General features: G+C 37.9%; 1 protein-coding gene across 4 annotated transcripts in view; it reads right to left on the bottom strand.

Moving 5' to 3' along the window:
* LOC137660271 (cytosol aminopeptidase-like) overlaps window positions 1-22160 on the bottom strand; it is a 105941-nt gene that overhangs the window by 59035 nt on the left and 24746 nt on the right. For 3 of the 4 annotated variants that reach the window (XM_068395036.1, XM_068395037.1, XM_068395035.1), the window contains exons 3-4: window positions 12788-12945; window positions 12487-12658 (exon numbers count right to left, since the gene is read on the bottom strand). In XM_068395036.1, coding sequence (XP_068251137.1) covers window positions 12487-12658; window positions 12788-12945 — 330 coding nt within the window. Of the gene's footprint in view, window positions 1-12486; window positions 12659-12787; window positions 12946-21514 lie in introns of those variants that run through there. The other variant, XM_068395034.1, reaches the window with a different exon arrangement.

Here is a 22160-nt window from a genome sequence, read left to right as displayed (position 1 = left end):
GGATAAAGCTTCCTGTACAGCGAAGGCTAAATTTCAGAGCAAATACTTCACCAAAACGTGAACAAAAGACTCCAAAATCAACAACGTATCCATGTAGGTCTTGCCGGCGGCACGACAGAGGAAAAATTGAGGTCTTGTTGACAAGAAGTACTTGAGTACCTGACCACAGATGGCGCTGTTGTGTACACCCCCACCTGTATAGCGATCGCTGGCGTATCCCGACCGTAGATTTCTGTCGGGCAACGGAGTTGACAGCTACATGATCATCGGGTAAGATTAATATTGAAAAAACCAGCTGTAAGGAGCTCAGATGAGTGCCTCATATTAGAAACCAAAATTTCTGAGCACAAAAGAATATCATACTGTCTGGACACAACTGTAAGGTCTTGGATATTTGCATGTAGACCACGAATATTGCAATAAAGTAAACGACATTGACGAAATCTAGGATGTACTGGTCCCGTATTTAGCTCAATGTCTCCAGACAGCATAAGAATTAATGGTAATAAAAAGGACACATTATGCTTAAAAACTAAATTAAAAAGAATGATAACAAAAGGAATATGAACAGAAATATAAATAAAGTGATTGATCAAACCCATAGACAATAGAAAAAAAAAGTCAGAAAAACTGGTCAACATGGAGGAGCCACGCAAGGCTAAATACCCTCCAGGAGAGCCACTTCAACTGAAGGGAGGACAGTAAGGATGATTATATAAATAAAAAGAAACATAGGGAGAAGACAACCTCTTGATAAACCACTAGGCATCCATGGCCCTTCTATTAAGCCTACCCAACACACCATTTCAAAAAAACAAGAGGAAGAAAAAAATTAGATAGAATAGTATGCCCGAGTGTACCCTCAAGCAAGGAATTCTAACACAAGACAGTGGAAGACCATAGTACAGAAGCTATGGCACTACCCAAGACTAGAGAACAATGATTTGATTTTGGAGTGTCCTCCTCTAGAAGAGCTGCTTACCATAGCTAAAGTCTCTTCTACCCTTAACAAGAGGAAAGTAGCCACTGAACTATTACAGTGCACTATTTAACCCCTTGAGCAAAGAAGAATTGTTTGGTAATCTCAGTGTTGTCAGATGTTTGAGGAAAGACAAGAATGTGTGAAGAATAGGCCAGACTATTCGGTGCATGTGTAGGCAAAGAAAAAATGAGCCATAACCAGAGAAAAGTATCCAATGTATTACTGTCTGGCCAGTCAAAATATCCAATAACTGTCTAGCGGTAGTATCTAAACAGGTTGCTGGTGCCCTGGCCAACCTACTACCAACATTCTTGCCTGGAATGTACCTGGCTCACAACTCTATGGGGCAGAATTCTGCCTAGATGAATGTACTGTTTTTATACTTTTAAGCACAAACTTGTTCAGTAGAGAAAGGCCGATGATCAGTCTCCATCCAAGAGTTGACTTCTCCACTAGGAACAGTCGACAGTAGAAGCCCGTAGACTCGTCTCAAATGACTTCAAGCGCATCCTTCAACATCTCTTCTACCTTTGTCTGTAAGGCTAGGGCTTTCAGTGATAGAAGATTGGACGATTTATGCAAGAAATCCTTTGAAAAAGCCAAAGAGCAAGATTGATCAAAATCTCAGATAGCTGGGTGCATTATCAGCTTGGAAAAAACTAGCCGGCTGAGTACCAGTCAGAAGATATCAATCACTAAAATCAGAATTACATATTCTATGTAGCCTACTGTAAACACTTTCCTTCTGGAAAATATTTACCTATTTCTAGAAAGTTATATCAAATTGACAATAGTTAGGAAATCTGCCTAAGGCCCTAACAGAATTTACATGTCATATCTGTATTGAAATTTTTAAGACTGGATTAAAAGGCATGAAGAACTATGGTGTTTCCACACAGAAGAAAATATGGTCTGGCCTCATGAATAAAGTAAAATGTACTTGATCCATATCATTAAGCTAGTGTACTTGCATCAAGACCTTAGGAAATGGTTCTATTCTCTTACTCTGACTCAGGAATCCAAAAATACAAAAAAAAAAAGTTAGAGGAGGTTAGACACCACGGAAGAGTGCAGTTAGTGACCAAAGGAAGCTGAAAGACTTATGCAATGCCTACAATACTCCACGTGAAGTGCACTGACGATTGGCGATAATTTCTCAACTCAATCCTTTGTCCAAAAACAAAAGACTGGGGGAGGGAGAAACTGAGTCTTATGGAAAGAAACGACTCCTAATAAACTTCTCATAAACATTATCAGAAATAGGGGTCCTGTTACCTTCATACATTTTAATGGAAGGTGTAAACCTAATGAAAGATTCTGATTTGGGTTATAGGTAGTAGGTTAGCCCAGACACGAGCCACTCATTGATAATACTGCAAAGAGTGTTATTGGGTCCTTTGACTTTCCAGATAGCAATACATTGGATCCCTCTCTCGTTAGGGCTCATTTTACGTTTGCCTACATATAGACTGATTTGTGTGACCTATTCTTTACACATTCTCCTCTTTTCTCATACAACTGACAACAGCGAGGGAAAAATAGCCTAGTGAAGAAAGGAAACAAGGAAATAGAAAACTAAAAGAGAAGTAATAAACAATAAAAATAAAATATGTTAAGAACAGTTACAGCATTAAATTAGATCTTTTATATATAAACTTAAAAAAAAAAAAAAAGGAGGAATAAGATAGAACAGCATGCTTGAGTATACCCTCAAGCAAGAGAACTCTAATCCAAGACAGTGGAAGTCCATGGTATAGAGGCTATGGCACTACCCAAGACCAAAGAACAATGGTTTGATTTTGGAGTATCCTTCTCGCAGAAGAGTTGCTTACCATAGCTAAAGAGTCTCTTCTACCCAGTTCTTTTAGGAGAAGGACTCTCCAAATCAAACCATTCTTCTCCTCTTGGGTACTGCTATAACCTCTGTATCATGGTCTTCCACTGTTGGGTTAGAATTCTCGTTTGGGGGTACACTCCTGCACACTATTCCATGTTTCCTTATTTTTTTCTTTACTGGACAAGTTTTCCCATTGGAGCCCTTGGGCTTATAGCATCTTGCATTTCCAACTAGGGTTGTAGGTTAGCAAGTAATAATAATAATTTGAGGCCAAAGGCATTGACTGGGCAGACCTTTAATATACAATCGATTGGATTTAAATTTTTTGGTGGCATCTGCTTAACAAAATAACAATATTTGGCAAGTAGACAACGTACCAAAACAAAATAAGGCCAAAGGTGTGACTTTTAAATCCTCAGGTACTGTTATAAATTTACAGTGTATGGGTGTTGGCTATTGTTTGAACTGGTGTTTGGCCTTGGCTCCCATTACTCGTTATCAGCTTGAGTATCCTAACCATAAAGTGTTAAACCTAAAGTAACTATTATTATGATTACAGATGTGAAGGCATGATTACACCGTATGCAACAATAATGTACAGTACACAATTTACCAAGGGGATAGGAGTATACTGTATAATATCAGGACTTTAATAGAGTTCCACCAAAGGAAATACAAATCAAGCATTAACAATATACTGAATATCATACTTTTATCCTTATGTTCTAATTAAAGAAAATATGTTAGAAATATTGGACTTTTGACTATTACCATCAATATGCATACTTAACAAAAAGGTGAACTGTGAAATTTTGAGTCTAATCATCTGTTCAACAGCTAGACTTGGCCTTAGTTTCTACCTCCCGCGAACGGACTGAATACCCCATACCTATATCAAATTCATAATTGAAATATTGACATTATTATACTGCATGTCCGTTTGTTAAACACACGTAACCCAGAGTTTATGATTGTATAACGTTAGACCATAGAACAAGTAATTTATGACTGAAGGCATTATCCTAAAAAAATACTGTATATCACACATCCATTATAGCATCTAAAATGTATCAAATATTGAACCTTTGACTATATAAATACTGTACCATTGATATACAAATTTGAAGGGGCAAATTGTAAAGTTTTTTTTTCAACCATGAATATCACAAATGCGCATTTCTAGCGTAATCTCGTATTATCCTGATAACAGAAATAGTGTATGACCCGATGTTAAACACATGTAACCAAGATGTTGATTGTATAATGTTGGGACTTAAAATATGTTGAACTAAAAAATAATGGCAAATCCTAAGAGGCATCAATGCAAAAACTATGCAGACCTTAACTACTACTGCCATGAACAGTGCAAAGGAGGCAGCGGAGTTTCGCGTGGCATGGGTGCAGATCAAAACAGAAATTTAGTGGTAAGAAACATAAAATTTTAACTATCTATTATTATTACCTGCAGAATATACTTTATGGGGTTCAAAAAGGATTTTAGTAGATATACAGTATATTTAATTATGCTGGTTGAAATAATTTAATAAATAATGATATTTTAATTATAAAATAAATTTTTGAATATACTTACCCGGTGAATATATAATAGCTGCTGCTCCAGCGGCTCGACAGAAAAACACACAAAAACTCGCGAGCGATCGCTATGAAGGTTGCGGGTGTGCCCACCCGCGCCAACTATCGGCCAGATACCACACATGCATGTAAACAAGCCTCAATTCTTCTCGTCCCGCTGCGTCTCTATTGGGGAGGAAGGGAGGGCCTTTAATTTATATATTCACCGGGTAAGTATATTCAAAAATTTATTTTATAATTAAAATATCATTTTTAAATACAGTGAACCCTCGTTTATCGCGGTAGATAGGTTCCAGTCGCGGCCGCGATAGGTGAAAATCCGCGAAGTAGTGACACCATATTTACCTATTTATTCAACATGTATATTCAGACTTTTAAAACCTTCCCTTGTACGTAGTACTGTTAACAAACTACCCTTTAATGTACAGAACACTTAATGCATGTACTACAGTACCCTAAACTAAAACAGGCACAAATATTAAAGGTGATTTTATATCATGCATTTCCTAAACATGCTAAAAAGCACGATAAAAAATGGCAACCAATGTTTTGTTTACATTTATCTCTGATCATAATGTAGAAACAAACTGGAGGTAGAGCTTTGCTTATTACCCAGACATATTTCCCATACTTTTCCCTTAGAACTACATCACATCTTCCTACTTTAGATATATATATATATATATATATATATATATATATATATATATATATATATATATATATATATATATATATATATATATATATATATATATATATATATATATATATATATATATATATATATATATATATATATATATATATATATATATATATATATATATATATATATATATATATATATATATATATATATATATATATATATATATACACATATATATATATATATATATATATATATATATATGTGTGTGTGTGTGTGTGTATATATATATATATATATATTTATATGTATACACATATACATACCTACATATATACATAAATACATGCATACATATATATATATATATTACAGTATATATATGGGTTATGGAAAAAATCCGCGAAGTGGTGAATCCGCGATGGTCGAACCGCGAAGTAGCGAGGGTTCACTGTATTTAACTTAGCCGGTGAATATATAATAGCTGGTTCACACCCAAGGCGGTGGGTAGAGACCAGAGTTAATTAAGTTTACAGCGTATATGCTTAGAGTTTTTGAGTTATCAATATAACAAAACCCAAATATATAGGTACCTGGTAAGGAAGTTGACTTAGACGATTACTCTGCCTTGTAAGTCTATCTTCCTCACGAAGCCCAGCGATCCTCTTAGGATGCTGAAAGACTCCCAGGAGCTGAAGTATCAAGGGCTGCAACCCATACAAACAGGACCTCATCAAACCCCTAATCTGGGCGCTCTCAAGAAATGACTTTGACCACCCGCCAAATCAACCAGGATGCGAAAGGCTTCTTAGCCTTCCGTACAACCCAAAAAAACAATATTAAAAACATTTCAAGAGACAGATTAAAAAGGATATTGGAATTAGGGAAGTGTAGTGGTAGAACCCTCACCCACTACTGCACTCGCTGCAACGAATGGACCCAGTGTGTAGCAGTCCTCGTAAAGAGTCTGGACATCTTTTAAGTAAAATGACGCGAACACTGACTTGCTTCTCCAAAAAGTCGCGTCCATGATACTTTGCAGAGATCTATTTTGCTTGAAGGCCACGGAGGTTGCTATAGCTCTAACTTCGTGCGTCTTAACCTTAAGCAAACATCGGTCTTTCTCATTCAAGTGAGAATGAGCTTCTCGTATTAAAAATCTGATAAAATATGACAAAGCATTCTTTGACATAGGCAATGATGGTTTCTTAACTGAGCACCATAATGCCTCAGATTTACCTCGTAATGACTTAGTACAAGCTAAATAGAACTTAAGAGCTCTAACAGGACATAATACTCTTTCCAGTTCGTTGCCTACGATCTCTGATAAGCAAGGAATATCAAAAGATTTCGGCCAAGGACGAGAAGGCAGTTCATTTTTGGCCAGGAAACCAAGTTGAAGAGAACAAGTGGCTTTTTCTGTAGAAAAGCCGATGTTCTTACTGAAGGCATGAAGTTCACTGACTCTTTTAGCCGAAGCCAAGCACACTAGGAAAAGTGTCTTGAGAGTGAGATCCTTCAGGGAGGCTGAATGTAATGGCTCAAACCTGTCTGACATGAGGAACCTTAGGACCACGTCTAAGTTCCATCCAGGAGTTGCCAAACGACGTTCCTTAGAGGTCTCGAAAGACTTAAGGAGATCTTGGAGATCTTTATTGTTGGAAAGATCTAAGCCTCTATGCCGAAAGACCGAAGCCAACATGCTCCTGTAGCCCTTGATCGTGGGAGCTGAAAGGGAGCGAACTTTTCTCAGATGTAAAAGAAAATCAGCGATTTGGGCTACAGAGGTACTGGACGAGGACACAGATGCTGACTTGCACCAGTCTCGAAAGACTTCCCACTTCGACTGGTATACTCTAATGGTAGAAGCTCTCCTCGCTCTTGCAATCGCACTGGCTGCCTCCTTCGAAAAGCCTCGAGCTCTTGAGAGTCTTTCGATAGTCTGAAGGCAGTCAGACGAAGAGTGGGGAGGTTTTAGTGTACATTCTTTACGTGGGGCTGACGTAACAGATCTACCCTTAGAGGAAGACTTCTTGGAAAGTCTACCAGCCATCGAAGTACCTCGGTGAACCACTCTCTCGCGGGCCAGAGGGGAGCAACCAACGTCAACCTTGTCCCTTCGTGAGAGGCGAACTTCTGCAGTACCTTGTTGACAATCTTGAATGGTGGGAATGCATATAAGTCCAGATGAGACCAATCTAGGAGAAATGCGTCTATGTGTATTGCTGCTGGGTCTGGGACTGGAGAGCAATAGATTGGAAGTCTCTTGGCCATCGAGGTGGCAAAGAGGTCTATGGTGGGTTGACCCCAAGTCGCCCAAAGACTCTTGCACAGGTCCTTGTGGAGGGTCCATTCCGTAGGAATTACCTGACCCCTCCGACTGAGACAGTCTGCTAAGACGTTCAAGTCCCCCTGGATAAACCTCGTTAACAGGGAGATGCCTCGATCTCTTGACCAAATGAGCAGGTCCCTTGTGATCTCGTACAACGTGAGGGAGTGGGTGCCTCCTTGCTTGGAGATGTACGCCAAGGCTGTGGTATTGTCGGAGTTGATCTCTACCACTTTGTTTCGAAGGAGACTCTCGAATTTCATCAAGGCCAAGTGGACTGCCAAAAGCTCCTTGCCGTTGATGTGCATGCTCCTCTGACTTGAGGTCCACAGACCTGAGCATTCCCGACCGTCCAGGGTCGCACCCCAACCCAAATCAGACGCGTCTGAGAATAGTACGTGGTTTGGGTTCTGAACTGCTAGGGAAAGTCCCTCTCTCAGACTGATATTGTCGTTCCACCAATTCAGGCATGCCTTTACTGGTTCGGAGACCGGGATTGAGACCGTCTCTAACGTCTTGTCCTTCTTCCAGTGAAAGGCTAGATGGAACTGGAGAGGTCGAAGGTGTAGTCTTCCTAGCGAGACAAACTGCTCCAGGGATGATAGAGTTCCTACTAGACTCATCCAATTCCTGACTGAGCACCGTTCTCTCTTCAACATTAGTTGGACTTTGAGAAGGGCTTGCTCTATTCGGGTGGCAGACGGAAAAGCCCGAAAAACTGGACTGCGAATCTCCATCCCTAAATATAGTATAGTTTGGGATGGAATCAGCTGGGACTTTTCTAGGTTGACCAAAAGTCCCAATTCCTTGGTCAGATCCAATGTCCAATGAAGATCCTGCAGACAGCGATGACTGGACGAGGCTCTGAGAAGCCAGTCGTCCAAGTACAGGGAGGCTCGGATTCCCGATAAATGGAGGAATTTTGCTACATTCCTCATAAGCCTCGTAAACACGAGAGGAGCAGGACTTAGGCCAAAGCACAGGGCCCGAAACTGGTATACCACATTCTTGAAAACAAACCTCAGAAACGGTTGGGAATCTGGGTGTATAGGGATGTGGAAGTACGCGTCTCGTAGGTCGAGAGAGACCATCCAGTCTCCCTTTCTGACCGCTGCTAAGACTGATTTCGTGGTCTCCATGGTGAACTTTGTTTTCGTAACATAGACGTTGAGCGCACTGACGTCTAGCACCGGTCTCCAACCTCCTGTCTTCTTCGGGACTAGGAAGAGACGGTTGTAAAACCCCGGTGATTGAAGGTCCGAGACTTTCACCACCGCTCCCTTCTCTAGCAACAGAGACACTTCTAGGTCTAGGGCTTGTCTCTTTGACTCCTCTCGGTACCTGGGAGAGAGGTCGATGGGGGAAGTCGCTAGAGGAGGTTTGCGTACAAATGGAATTTTGTACCCCTCTCTGAGCAACCGAACAGACTGTTGGTCTGCGCCCCTCTTCTCCCAGGCCTGCCAGAAGCTCTTCAATCTGGCTCCTACTGCTGTCTGAGGCTGTGGGCAGTCAGACTCTGCCACGTGAGGACTTGGCTCCTCTCTTCTTTCCTCTCTTTCCCTCGGCACGAGTACTTCCCCTGCTGGGAGCTCTGCCACAAAAGGGCGGGATAAATCTGGACGCCGGAGTGTCAATCCTGGGTCTAGCAGAAAAGGATGTAGAAGGAGTCCCCTTGCGAGCAGAGGACGCCACCAAGTCATGGGTGTCCTTCTGCACAAGCGAAGAAGCTATGTCCTTAACCAATTGTTGCGGAAACAAAAACTTTGATAAGGGAGCAAAGAGCAGTTCTGATCTCTGACAGGGAGTAACTCCTGCCGAAAGAAAAGAGCAAAGGGACTCTCGCTTCTTTAAGACTCCCGACGTAAAAGAGGAGGCGAGCTCATTGGAACCATCGCGGATGGCTTTATCCATACAGGACATTATCAGTAAGGAGACATCTCTATCAGCCGATGAGATTTTCCTACTTAAGGCTCCCAAAGACCAGTCAAGGAAGTTGAAAACTTCAAAGGCTCTGTATACGCCTTTCAGCAGATGGTCAAGGTCCGAGGAGGACCAACTAATCTTCGAGCGTCTCATGGCTAGGCGGCGGGGAGTCTACGAGGCTTGAGAAGTCACCCTGGGCAGAGGCAGGGACTCCCAAGCCGAGAACTTCTCCCGTGGCATACCAGACGCTCGATCTAGACGAGAGCTTTGACGGAGGGAAGGCAAAGGCCGTCTTCCCCAAACTCCTCCTGGTATCCAACCAGTCGCCTAAAAGTCTTAAAGCTCTCTTGGAAGAGCGAGAGAGCACTAGCTTTGTAAAGGCTGGCATGTTAGCAGGTAAGCCTAGAGCAAACTCAGACGGTGGCGAACGAGGAGCAACAGTGACAAAGTGATCGGGAAAAAGCTCCTTAAAAATTAACATGACTTTCTTAAAGTCCATTGATGGAGGAACCGTTCTAGGTTCGTCTACATCCGAAGGATGATCATCATGATGAGGGTCAGCAACGTCCTCATCTGAAGGATCCTCATCCGACAACTGCTGAGTAACAAGCAAAGGGGTTGGCAATGCTTGACACGCAGAGTCCACACGCACTGGTGCATTAGTAGCAGTCCAGGACGCTACGTCATGTAACTGCTTAACAGCCTGACTGTCAACAACAACAGGAGCGGGAGGACGCTTGACGTCAACTCGAGACTGTTTTGACTGCCTAGACTGAGCAGTCAAAACAACTCTAGACTGCGGTGGTTGACGCTCAGCGTCAAAACAAGTCAACTCCGCTGGTTGGCGAACGTCCTGAACGTCAACAAGAGCATTACGAAGTGGCTGAACGTCCATATGCGGCTGAAAGTCAACACGTGACTGCATCGAGTGAGGCTCTACAAAGCGTGACTGACGTGACTTAGCTACGCCAACGTCAACAGGACGAGCAAAGGCTCGTTTTGGTGGCTGAAGGCCAGGATCTCGATGAGTTAAGCGGCGAGGATCATCGTGAACCTTATCGGCAGAATAATCTTCCATAAGGGAGGCGAGCTTGATCTGCATGTCTTGCAGCACAACCCATTTAGGATCAACGGGAATGGGTGCGGTAAAAGACGGGGTTAACGTCTGAGACTGCACAACCTTGCCTACACCAAGACTCTCTGAGCCTGTGTAACGTTGCTGCTTAGGCGGCGAGCAGTCTTCCGATGACTGCAAAGGGTCAGAGCTGTCCCAATGGCTACAACCAGGACGCTGGACCTGTCCTGAAGGGACCGACTTTCGCTTAAGGGGCCTAGAAACCTTGCTCCACGGTTTCTTATGCGAAAAGCCTTCGGATGACGAGGAGAAAATGGTCTCTCTCGTCTTATGGTAGGGGCGATCTTGGTGAGACACGCCTGTTACCATAGAGGGAACGTCTGTTCGCTGATCAAGGCCTCTCGAACCCATAAGTCGTACGACATTACTTCTCCCCTGGGCTTGGGAGCTTGCAAGAGGTCTCGGACTAGGCGAACGACAGGCACGAACAGACGAACCCTCGGTCGCAACACTGACAACACTTTGTGCACTAATCACTTTCCCACGATTTTCCGCTGTGGCACTCTGACACTTTAGCTCTTTAACGTCAGCCATGAGTTGATTACGATCTGTAGCTAACGATTCAACTCTTTCACCCAAGGCATGAATGGCACGTAACATGTCTCGCATCGATGGTTCCTGAGTGCCAGTTGGGGGTTCAGGCACAACCACTACAGGGGAAGGATTAGGTTCAGGGGCATGTGGAGAGGAAAAATCTACTGATCTAGCGGAACTCCTCCTTACCCTATCTCTCTCTAGCTTACGAGAATACTTGTCGTATTCGAGCCAATCGAATTCCGAAAGGCCCACGCATTCCTCACACCGATCTCCTAATTGACAGGTTTTACCCCGACAATTAGAACACACAGTATGTGGGTCGAGAGAGGCCTTTGGAAGACGCCTATTGCAATCCCTAGCATTACACTTACGAAATCTAGGGGCTTGAGAAGCGTCAGCCATTTTGAATTAGTCAAAGAAAGTCCAAAACAATCCAAGTCATCAACAATTAAATCTGTCCAATAAAGAGTTCAAGAGTTTAAGTTGAGGAAAAACACCTGCACTGCGAAAGCTCAAACCAAAATGAAGTACTTCACCAAATATGTTGAGAAAACTCCAGGTTATACAGCGAGTATTGATACGTCTTGTCGTCAAGGTCGACAGAGAAGAATTGAGGCTTGTTTACATGCATGTGTGGTATCTGGCCGATAGTTGGCGCTGGTGGGCACACCCGCAACCTTCATAGCAATCGCTCGCGAGTTTTTGTGTGTTTTTCTGTCGAGCCGCTGGAGCAGCAGCTATTATATATTCACCGGCTAAGTTAAATATTTAAAATTGTACATTTTCATGAGTTCATGAAAATGAAAAACAAAGTGCTTACCAAGCAAAATTATTAAGGAGAGATGAAGGATTGAGCAAGAGCTTAAACTCTGAAACTTGAATGAACCAGGCAACGTCAGAATGCAGGGGAAGACCTAAATGACGTAACAGGCTACCCCATTTCAGGGGCTTAATAATGGTCATGTAAGTAATAATCCTATCTTTCACCTAAGTCACCTAAGTGCCTATTGAACTGCATGCTTCATCCTCAGGGAAGCAACCAAAGCCTTCATCTAACCAACAAGGCAGTGGGATCACTTAACCCTTTTACTTCCAGGCTATTTGGAAATTTCCAACCCTTAACCCCTAGGGGGTTATTTTTTTCCCAGCACATTTTGCAGTATATATTTTTTTAAATTGCTCTAACAGCCTTAATTTTTGTCATAGAGAGGTCAGGTTGGTCTCATTCTCTTGGAAAATGCCTGAATTTTCTCAAAAAATTATCAAAAATATGAAAAAAAAAAAATTTATAGCATTTTTTTTGCAAGGACGTACCGGTACGTCCATGGGGGTAAAGGGATGGCTTTTGTGAAACGTACCAGTACGTCCTTTGGGGGTAAAAGGGTTAACATATGTCACTTTATGGTCTCTAGTTAGTCCTCAAAGCTTTCGCATACCAAGAAAATTTTAATGCAAGTACTAAACTATCAAAGTATTCTGCAATGCACCATATACACACCCTTCTGCATCTTCTTCCAAACACTGCAATGTCGGGACAGGCTTCTTTTTACTTTTGAGATCTTGATACTTGAACAGAGAGAGGCTTGAGCCTTCTGCTGCTGCTTCAGCATCATCACATGGATCTACCAATATTTTATCAACATTGGACTCTTGAAGTGATCGACAACCAGCTGTAAATGTAATTGTTAGATTAAAAAAAAAAAAAAAAATGTCTTATTGAAAATTCTAATTACTGTACAGCAATAAACTTCTACAAACAGTTTTTCTGACATTACAAACATAACTAAACATAAACTTACCAGCCACTGCTGATCTTACTGCCTCTTTTGTTTCATCAAATTCTTCATTGGGATCAGATGTCTTTCCCTTCTCACCCAAGCCAACCACTGCAACTACTGGGAATTCCTCTGATACTCCGTATAAAACTCTACTCTTGCCACTTTTTAACGGACCACCACTTTAAAGAGAATGCAAAAAAAAATATAAAAAATAAATCAATACCATTGCTATTCATCCAAGAAAAAAATTCTCTTTCACTTCCAGACAACAGGATAACTAATGAATCAAATTAGACCACTAGTATGCAAATTAAAGGAAATTAAAAATTAAGTCATATATGAACATTTTTATTTTTACCAAAGATCTAATTCTATACATAAGCAGAGTTACAGCAATTAATATGAAAAAAAAATTCAAAATATCAAATGAACGTTTATCCCTGAAACACATCAAAACTATATCATAAATAAGCATTAGTTGAGGCTCTTCTCTTGTAATGCAGACCTAAATATACAGTACTGTACTACAATACACTAAAGCACTATAAACTATATAACAACTTTCAGTAACATAAACAAATAATCACCGCATGCCCCGGGTTCCACACTAATACAGTATTTGACCTGCAACCAAGTGCAGGTACAGTACCTAAATGTTAATCTACATCATACAAAATATTTTCATACCACTGAAAACGATATAAATATACAGATTTGACACTATTATATAAAATATGATGTTTGTAAGCAATAAAATACATCTTGACATTGTACACACCCCATATAAGCAGTTTAGTTTAATCTATCAGTAGAATATGTAATAACCAAAATATCTTTAAAAAAAAATATCACCTTTACTTTGCTGACGATATCTAACGACACCGAGCCCAGAATATATTCAGTAAACTGGTTTTGACAGTTGTCAATATCATGATTTGGTAGCTCAACCTAACACCTTGTTGGAATTCTTAGCCCTCACAAAGATGGCTGAAAGGGTTCGTTAAGACAAATTCGACAAATACTTCTCAAAAACGTTTTTCCTTTTTTTTTGTACTAATGAGTATTGGTAGTGAAAAACTAAAGATTATCGTTACTGCGATTTTATAATGAACTCTCAGAATGAGACTTGACTTCCACTAGTAAAATTATGTGAAAGCAAAAAAATTATTTTGAAGACTATAAAATAATAAAAAATAGAAATATAGTGTGAATATGTAGGTTTTGTTACTAAAAATAAATTTCCATGTTTCTACTCAAGATAATTATATAGATACAGTACAACGAATATATATATACAGTACAGTGAGACAGACACACTGGCATGATAGCAAAAAGGCAATACCTCGTAGGTAGATAAAATTATTTGCATAAATATGTACTACATACTTCTCAAAAATCACTTATATTAAAAAATAGTGTCTTATACATATGCATATGTGTACGTGTGTATGTTGGATATGACACCTACAAGGCTATACTGAGCTTTACTAGTTGCTTGTCATTCTAAATGAACCACAGACAATTCCCGGTAATAGAAGAATTTTCAATGTTTATACACAAAGTTCCCATATTCATAACAGATCTTCACATACTACTGTATATCATTTAAAGTTAAAGCTGAATGAGAGAGAGAGAGAGAGAGAGAGAGAGAGAGAGAGAGAGAGAGAGAGAGAGAGAGAGAGAGAGAGAGAGAGAGAGAGAGAGAGAGAGAGAGAGAGCCATTACTTATGAAGCAATATTCATATATAAATGCAGTTATGATGGAAGTACATTTATTAATACAGTTGACAATGTTTAGCCTCGATAGAGAGATTGCAAATGCATCAAGGTCTTTTATAAATGAAAAAGATAATTAGGGTAGTCTCTTATTACAGGATAAAGCACAGTTTAAAGACTTTGAATTTATGTTCCTTCGACAGAGAGGATAGGCAATCCAATGCAACTAGAGTAACCAGATGAAATTGAAGTGGAGCTGAAACCCACACAGATCTTTTGGGAATCCTTGAAATTGAAAGCAGGCAAGGAAATCCAAAATTATAGGTGAAATGAAAGCAAGATACCATGCCATATACGCTATAGGGGCAAAAACTAATAAATCAAGAGAACATTTCTTTCATTTCACAACCTCTCTCCACTGAAGCCTGATTCCTTGATTCTTTGTAAATATCTCTTACATTTAGTCAGTTTGCTCCTTCGTAACCACCAAATGTAATTCATATCCATACAGGCCACTCATATTTTTTTACTTTCTACAAATCAAATGAACTTTGGTGGAGATGGTATCAAAATCCAACACTTTAATACCTTTAACCTAACCCACTAGAAGCTGACAGATGTGAAGATATATTTGGTCCGAGAAATTTTCACTCTTCTACTCTTAGAAAGACTGCCCATACTTTTTTTTTTTCTTCAGATGTTGTGAACATTCATTAGTACAGTACACTAGAAAGACATGATTTGAAATGATGAAATGAATATTGCTATCGAGAAATAAAAACTTTAAACCCTACAGCAGTTATTTCAAGGATGACATCTTGTGACAACAGGTTTGCTTTCTATATTTTACCCTAAACCTGACATACCTTCATAAAACGCAAGCAATTTATTTGGCTAAATTACTGAAATTAATGAAAAAACTATAGCATATACTTCTATTGTTTTCCACTTGCCAGGACTTGATAAATATCAATCCATTTAATCAAATAAGTATAAAAAGGTGGAACACTGAGGCACAAGAATTACCTTACAATAATTTTGATTACTTTTTTACACTTGCATGACTACTGAAATCATACTGCTTTAGCTCTACTTACTTGTCAGTTTGCGAATCACTTATGGGAATTTAGTATTATGGACTCGTTCAACATTATCATTTGAGACCTGGAACTTTAGCCATGTGGTACACCACTTGGGCAATAAAGGATATTGAGCACCAAAGTGCAACTGGGGGAAACCAGCTGCACCAACTCTCACACACTATACAATGTGTTGGAAAATTTTTGTTACAAAATTGCATTTTGTTTTGAAAGTATCAGCTTTTTCATATTAGTTTTACATCTTATTTATCTCTGCTCTCATTGTTTCTCTCTATTTCTACATCTAAACATTTCCTATATTCCTTCTCCAGCTACCATTAGAAAATATCCATGGTTCACTTAAACCATTTACCCAAAGGGGTTCAAGAAATCTTCATATTATGAACGGATATTCAACCCACGTGGGACACTAAGTAGGTCTTGCCGATCAGGCTGATTGGATAAGAATGGTCGACTGCAGAAAAGCACTACGTATGTTTACCCAGATCGCCACTACCAAGAGTCGATAACAAGCCATATGGCCAGGGGAGCATTCAGCGTTCATCATAACGTGAGGGAGAATTCTTGTACTTTTAGAATAGGTCGTTGAATCTCTTCCTCTGGTGAAAGAACAGGGCAATAACTGTTGTTATGCCAATTAAAGTTAAATGTACAAAGTACAAAACTATGCTTCTTTGGTCTTTCTCATCTTTTCAACCTCATTTACCATTTGCTGGAGAGAATTTATCAATTCATGAATAGAAAAAAGCAACTAAAGCAATATTTTTAATCTAAAAGCCTAGGCTAAGAGAATGAAGAGGAAGAAACTTGACCAGGAGAGACATTAACAGACCTGTTTCTTGAAAGAAAAAAAAGCTGTAAGATTAAAAACAACTTAGGAACAAGATGAGAATGATGAAGTCTGGAAGCAAAAGGAAACACTAGGTGAACCATACTTACTATCTCTTATTTTTTCAGAAAAAATATTTTGGATAAAGGAATTAAACTAAAAATTAAGTATTGTACCCTATCTGGCAGTTAAACAAAATTGGGTCACAACACTGGACCTTCATTGGATTGTATCTGAGAATTTGGGCCATGTGGGAAACCACTGGGTAAGAAGGCCAGTTGCTCATTGCAACTAGCAAAATACACAGCAGTTGTACCAAGGTAAACATTAGGAGGTTGAACAGCAAGACAGAAGAAAGGAAGTGGGAACAGGGGTAAAGAAGAGGTCTATGAAATGAGGACAGCTAGGGTCTGAAAGGACACTGCAAAGATCACTTAATAATGCCTACAGTGGACCACACAAACTTCTCCAAAAGTACTAAGACCCCTGTCATAAATAGGCTGGCCAGAAAGATTTATCTACAAAAATTTTTTTTTATACAGTATAATAAATTGCCTCAAATATATCAAGCATTATGATGGGACAAACTAAGGGATTATGAATGCTTAACATTTTCAAACTTAACTGCAAGCGTATAATCGAGGCAGTCTCCAACCAGAGAAAGTCATTAAAGATAGAATGGAGTACAAGTAAAGCTTCTGTCATTACTGTGGTGCTATGATCCCTGGACCCTGTGGCCAGAACATGAGCAATATTTTCCAAACCCCATACATCCAATTCCTCAAGAATCTCACGCTAAATAATCTTGAAAGTTTCTTGAGGAGGATTTTCAAGCTACAACAGGAATAAGGATGGCAGGACTTCCAATTACACAAGGGGATAACATAGTTTAGTGCATAAAAATAATCAGAGAATTACAAAATTAAACTGGTATAATTTCCAATGTGATCTAAAGATCAGAATTTTTTCAAGACACGGGTGCAAAGTTGCTCATGGAACAAGTGGCCGTCTTTCAAACTAAGTTCCAAAAACCTGACATTTCATGTATAAACAGATATTGCTATAAAAGTCACTACACTTATTCAAGTGATACATTTTCAACACAATGAAAGTCTAGGGAATCTTCCCCAGAGACATACATTTATACACACTGCATTAACACAACTTATCATTGAATACAAGTATACAAATACCAAATGTACATATACACATAAAAGCACAAAAATACCACACCTACAGTACTATCATTTTAATAAAAAAATATGTAGCTTTTATCAATCAAGATATATACTTATCTTAATTAACATAATTTTTCTTTATGAAAAAAAAATAGTAGAATACAGTTCAAGTTCAATATGAACACAAACACTTAAGTCTTTGCACTGTTGGTAAAATTTATGCTCCATTTTTGGTTTAATCTATGTAAATATATATATATATATATATATATATATATATATATATATATATATATATATATATATATATATATATATATATATATATATATATATATATATATATATATATATATATATAATATATATATATATATATATATATATATATATATATATATATATATATATATATATATATATATATATATGAGAGAGAGAGAGAGAGAGAGAGAGAGAGAGAGAGAGAGAGAGAGAGAGAGAGAGAGAGAGAGAGAGAGAGAGAGAGAGAGAGAAAAAGGGGGGGGGGCAAACTACAGTACAGTACAACAAAAAACTTCAAGTCCCTGCACAATATGCTCTCAACACCAGGCACGACATTTTCCCTATATTGTACCGTACAATTTATGATCATGTGTAACATTACAGCCAAGACAATAAAATTACCAAGTAATGAGACAGTGCAAAGAAATTCTCCAATAAGTAAAACCAACATCAGGAGCACTTGGTCAACATTCTACATAGAGTATTGCAATTATATTACGATGCATTACATAAAAGACAAAAACAAGAAACAAATTAGAATAAAAAAAACATGAGAAAAAACATAAGGTCAAGTACTCCTCAGTTCATCTTTGAAGTAATTCCATTACTACATAAATGTGTATCCAGACTCTTGCTGCAACACAATTGTTAATAAAAAGTTTATTTAATTTCCTATAACACTATCACTAAGCTAGCACATGAAAATTTGCAAGATATTGAGAACATGAAAAATAAGAGCTTGTGGACTTATTGATTCTTTGTTTGCTAAAACTTTTATCACTACAACCTGAATATAAAGAAACATACTAAACAGCATCCAAGTTATACACAAAGAATCCCATTAAGTCTTACCAAACAAGAAACAATAAAATTTAGTCTAAGGAAGGTATTATCTTCCATACTTTGCCTATGTTTTTAAATTTTCCTTCTTTAACAGGTTGAACCTTACTTATTACAGCAAAAATCTACTATTTTTCTATTGATAGAAAAAATTAACTTCTATGATGCACATTACAAAATTCAGCATGTCTCGAAAGAAGCAAACTTAACTATGTCAAAGACGCTAACATAACTTTTAATTCCATCTATCAATAATGACAAGTTTCTGTTTTTAAGTCCCTACTAAAGATTTAAAGGTTACTTAATAGTGTCAGAGGTAAGAGACAGGTTTTTGTCCCATCACACTATTTCCTAGTGACCAAACATACCAACATATGATTAGCAACCAAGCAGCATCTCCACCAAAGCTCACACCATGGGCCAAGACAGTGACTACTGATGATAATCCCTAGCTCAAAGAGACAAGATTATGGTCTCACCCACAAAATCTACCAAGCTTTAGGCAGGTTTTGAACTCAAGGTCCAGAAATTGTAAGTCATTATTAATCCTACTAAACAATTACACAAATTTGGTTGATTAGGCAGAACCCTTTTGTTTGATAATTAGGGAACTTACTGAAAATTTTGGGTTCGATGAACTTTGATCTGTAATTAATCTTTCCCACAGTTCTACAGTTACTAGACAATTGGCCGGGTTAAGATTCAGCAGAGTTGTGAAATGTTACCAACTTTGAACCTCAATACACATCTTTCCTTCTGAAACTTTTTGTGACAAGATGTCCCATTTCCATAACATGGATGCAGTGCTTTGATTTCAATCAATCCCGTTCATCAAACGAATAAGTAATAATAAACATATTGGTCGTTCAGAGTCGAGGGTCTACTGAAGAACTATATACCTTCTCTTCTATTGTTCGATAATCTTATGAGGTGGAGGATTAACTAAAAAACTAAAAGATTAATCAAAACTTTTTATATTGTATAAACAGTCAGTAACTAGTATTTTAACAGTGACAGATGAGAGAGAAACAGTGCTAAATATTAAGTGGTACCTCAGAGATACACAAACAAAGTACAGTAAGGTAGAACAAGACTTATCTTGGGACAACTAAATTTTAAACTGGAATACATTGTCATGTACTGCCCTTAAATGTTCTAGGAAGAATCTGAATTGTATACCATTCTCATGTTTTTCAACTTACTGCATATACTTTTTTTATTTATTCCTCTATACAGTATTCAAATTACGTTAATAATGGGGCAATATCCTGTTCATATAAAATAAAATCCCCTTTTCACTTTTTCTAACCTTAGAATCTCACATTTTTAAAAAGACTTCTGTATTCCTGATTACTTGGGATACATGAAGGAAGCATTTTGGAAGGTACAAGAATGTTAGGATCATAATTCTCAGTGCCTTTTAACAGAAACCTTTTTATAATTGGTCCATGTCACTATCTAATTTCAGTATAAGTGATTCCTACCAGAGTCTATACAGTAGTTCAGGTACTACTCACAACGAACAGTAAGAGTAGTGTGTAACAGTGGACCATATTAACAGGCTGGATACAAGCAGAATCAAACTAACCCCATTCCTAACATGTCCACAGCAAATATTTTCTTGTATCACATAAAAATAAATTGTCTGTTCTCACTAGTTAGATACCATGTAAACAAATGTTGCTTGAATATAACATATGAATCATATGACAAAATGGAAATATTAATAAAAAGTAATATAGTACATCAAAACCTAGGGCTTGTAATAAAATCAAATTTCTGTATCCTCTTGAATGTTCGTAGTTTTCAAATTACTTTTCTTCACAAACTATCAGCAATAGAATACTCTATAAAACTGCAATATAATCATACCACCTCCATATCAAAAGTATCTTATGGAAATACATCTTTAGATAAACAGTATCCTGCTTTTCACTCCAATCATCAAAACCTTCAAGTGGCAATATCTAAGCTTTTTTGACAGTGCAGTACACTGAAATTGTTTAAATAAAAAAAAGTAAATATATCACAAAACAACTTAAAAAAAGCCACTGTTAGGGATAACAAATAATTGACAACACGAAGGAGCTAGGAAAAAAATTAACAATAATCAATGGGATATTGAAAAGTTGAAAAGCAGAGGATATCATTATAATTTATGATTAAAACGAGAAAATCAAATTTCAACTTGAGGTGAAACTGCTTAAACCCCCAGGTCTTCATTATACTGATTTACACCTGACCAAATCTAATAAAACATCTATGTAAACTTTTACCTATAAAAATGCACTAATGATAGTATGCCACATCTTTAATAAACTACAGTATTTCAATATCTTATTTCATTATCCAATTGATATTCTCAGTTACTAGGTACAAAGTAACATAGTTATTTGACTATCTAAAAGGTGAACTCACCCTATTACAGTTTTTCCTTAAACTTCCAATAAAGAAAAGAAGTCGTACTATGAAATAAATATCTTTTAAACTGAACTTGCATTTTCTAAAATGCCTGAAAAACCTATCTTCTGATATGAAAGAGAGACCTGGTATTTTCCTTTTAACATAATTTCAAAAACCAATGGTAATTTTAATTACTATACTATTCACAGTCTAAGATTTTCTCAAAAGAGCTGTTACCAAAGTTAAAAATCTGGACTCAAACCTCTTGAAAAAAAATTCAATTTCACACTTGGTAGCAATAACAGTTTGTGCAGTAGTATTTTGAAGCCTGGTTCCTTCCAAAGGATAGTTTTTGATTATCTAAGAAAAAAAACTGAAAGACCTAAAACCTTATACAGCATACTGAAATTTATAAAAAAAAAAATCAGAAACGGAGCATGTGAAATCATGTTCTTGAAAATATTTACTTTAACCAAAGCTTTCATTTAAACAAATATAAGAACATTAAGAATCATGGCCAAATAACTTAAAATTTTCTTACTTCCTGGTTCTTTTAATTTCCATTAAACACCCACCTTTGTAAATAAATTAATTATAGTTGTAAGACTAAATAAAAATGTCAAATTATCAACAAGAGCTCTTTTAGTTCTCAAATATGAGTAGCAGCATATTACACAGTGATCACTAGAATTCAAAATAGAAACTTTCACATAGAAATAAAACAAGATTTTCCCCTGAAATACAATAAAAATACTACACCATTTGTAGAATTTTGATTATCCCTTTGCTATTTCCAGCAGCAATGATGTTTGAACCTTTCCTCCAACAGACGGCAGACACAAATAGAGAAGACTCTTCCTCATTTTGCTCAGGATCAAGAACCCATTTCCTCTGATCAAACTTAAGGCTAAACAGCTCCTTGGAAAGACCTTTGTAGTAGACATAGAGAGAGTTATTTTCAGACCCACAGGCCACATATTCACCATCTGTGGCTAAACCAACAAAATTCTTTTCATTCGTGTGTCCTTGAAGTGATCGCACACAGTGTGATTTGTTTACATTCC

Source organism: Palaemon carinicauda, chromosome 20, assembly GCF_036898095.1.
Source record: "Palaemon carinicauda isolate YSFRI2023 chromosome 20, ASM3689809v2, whole genome shotgun sequence".
Taxonomy (NCBI): domain Eukaryota; kingdom Metazoa; phylum Arthropoda; class Malacostraca; order Decapoda; family Palaemonidae; genus Palaemon; species Palaemon carinicauda.
This window is presented reverse-complemented; position numbering and strand designations above follow the sequence as displayed.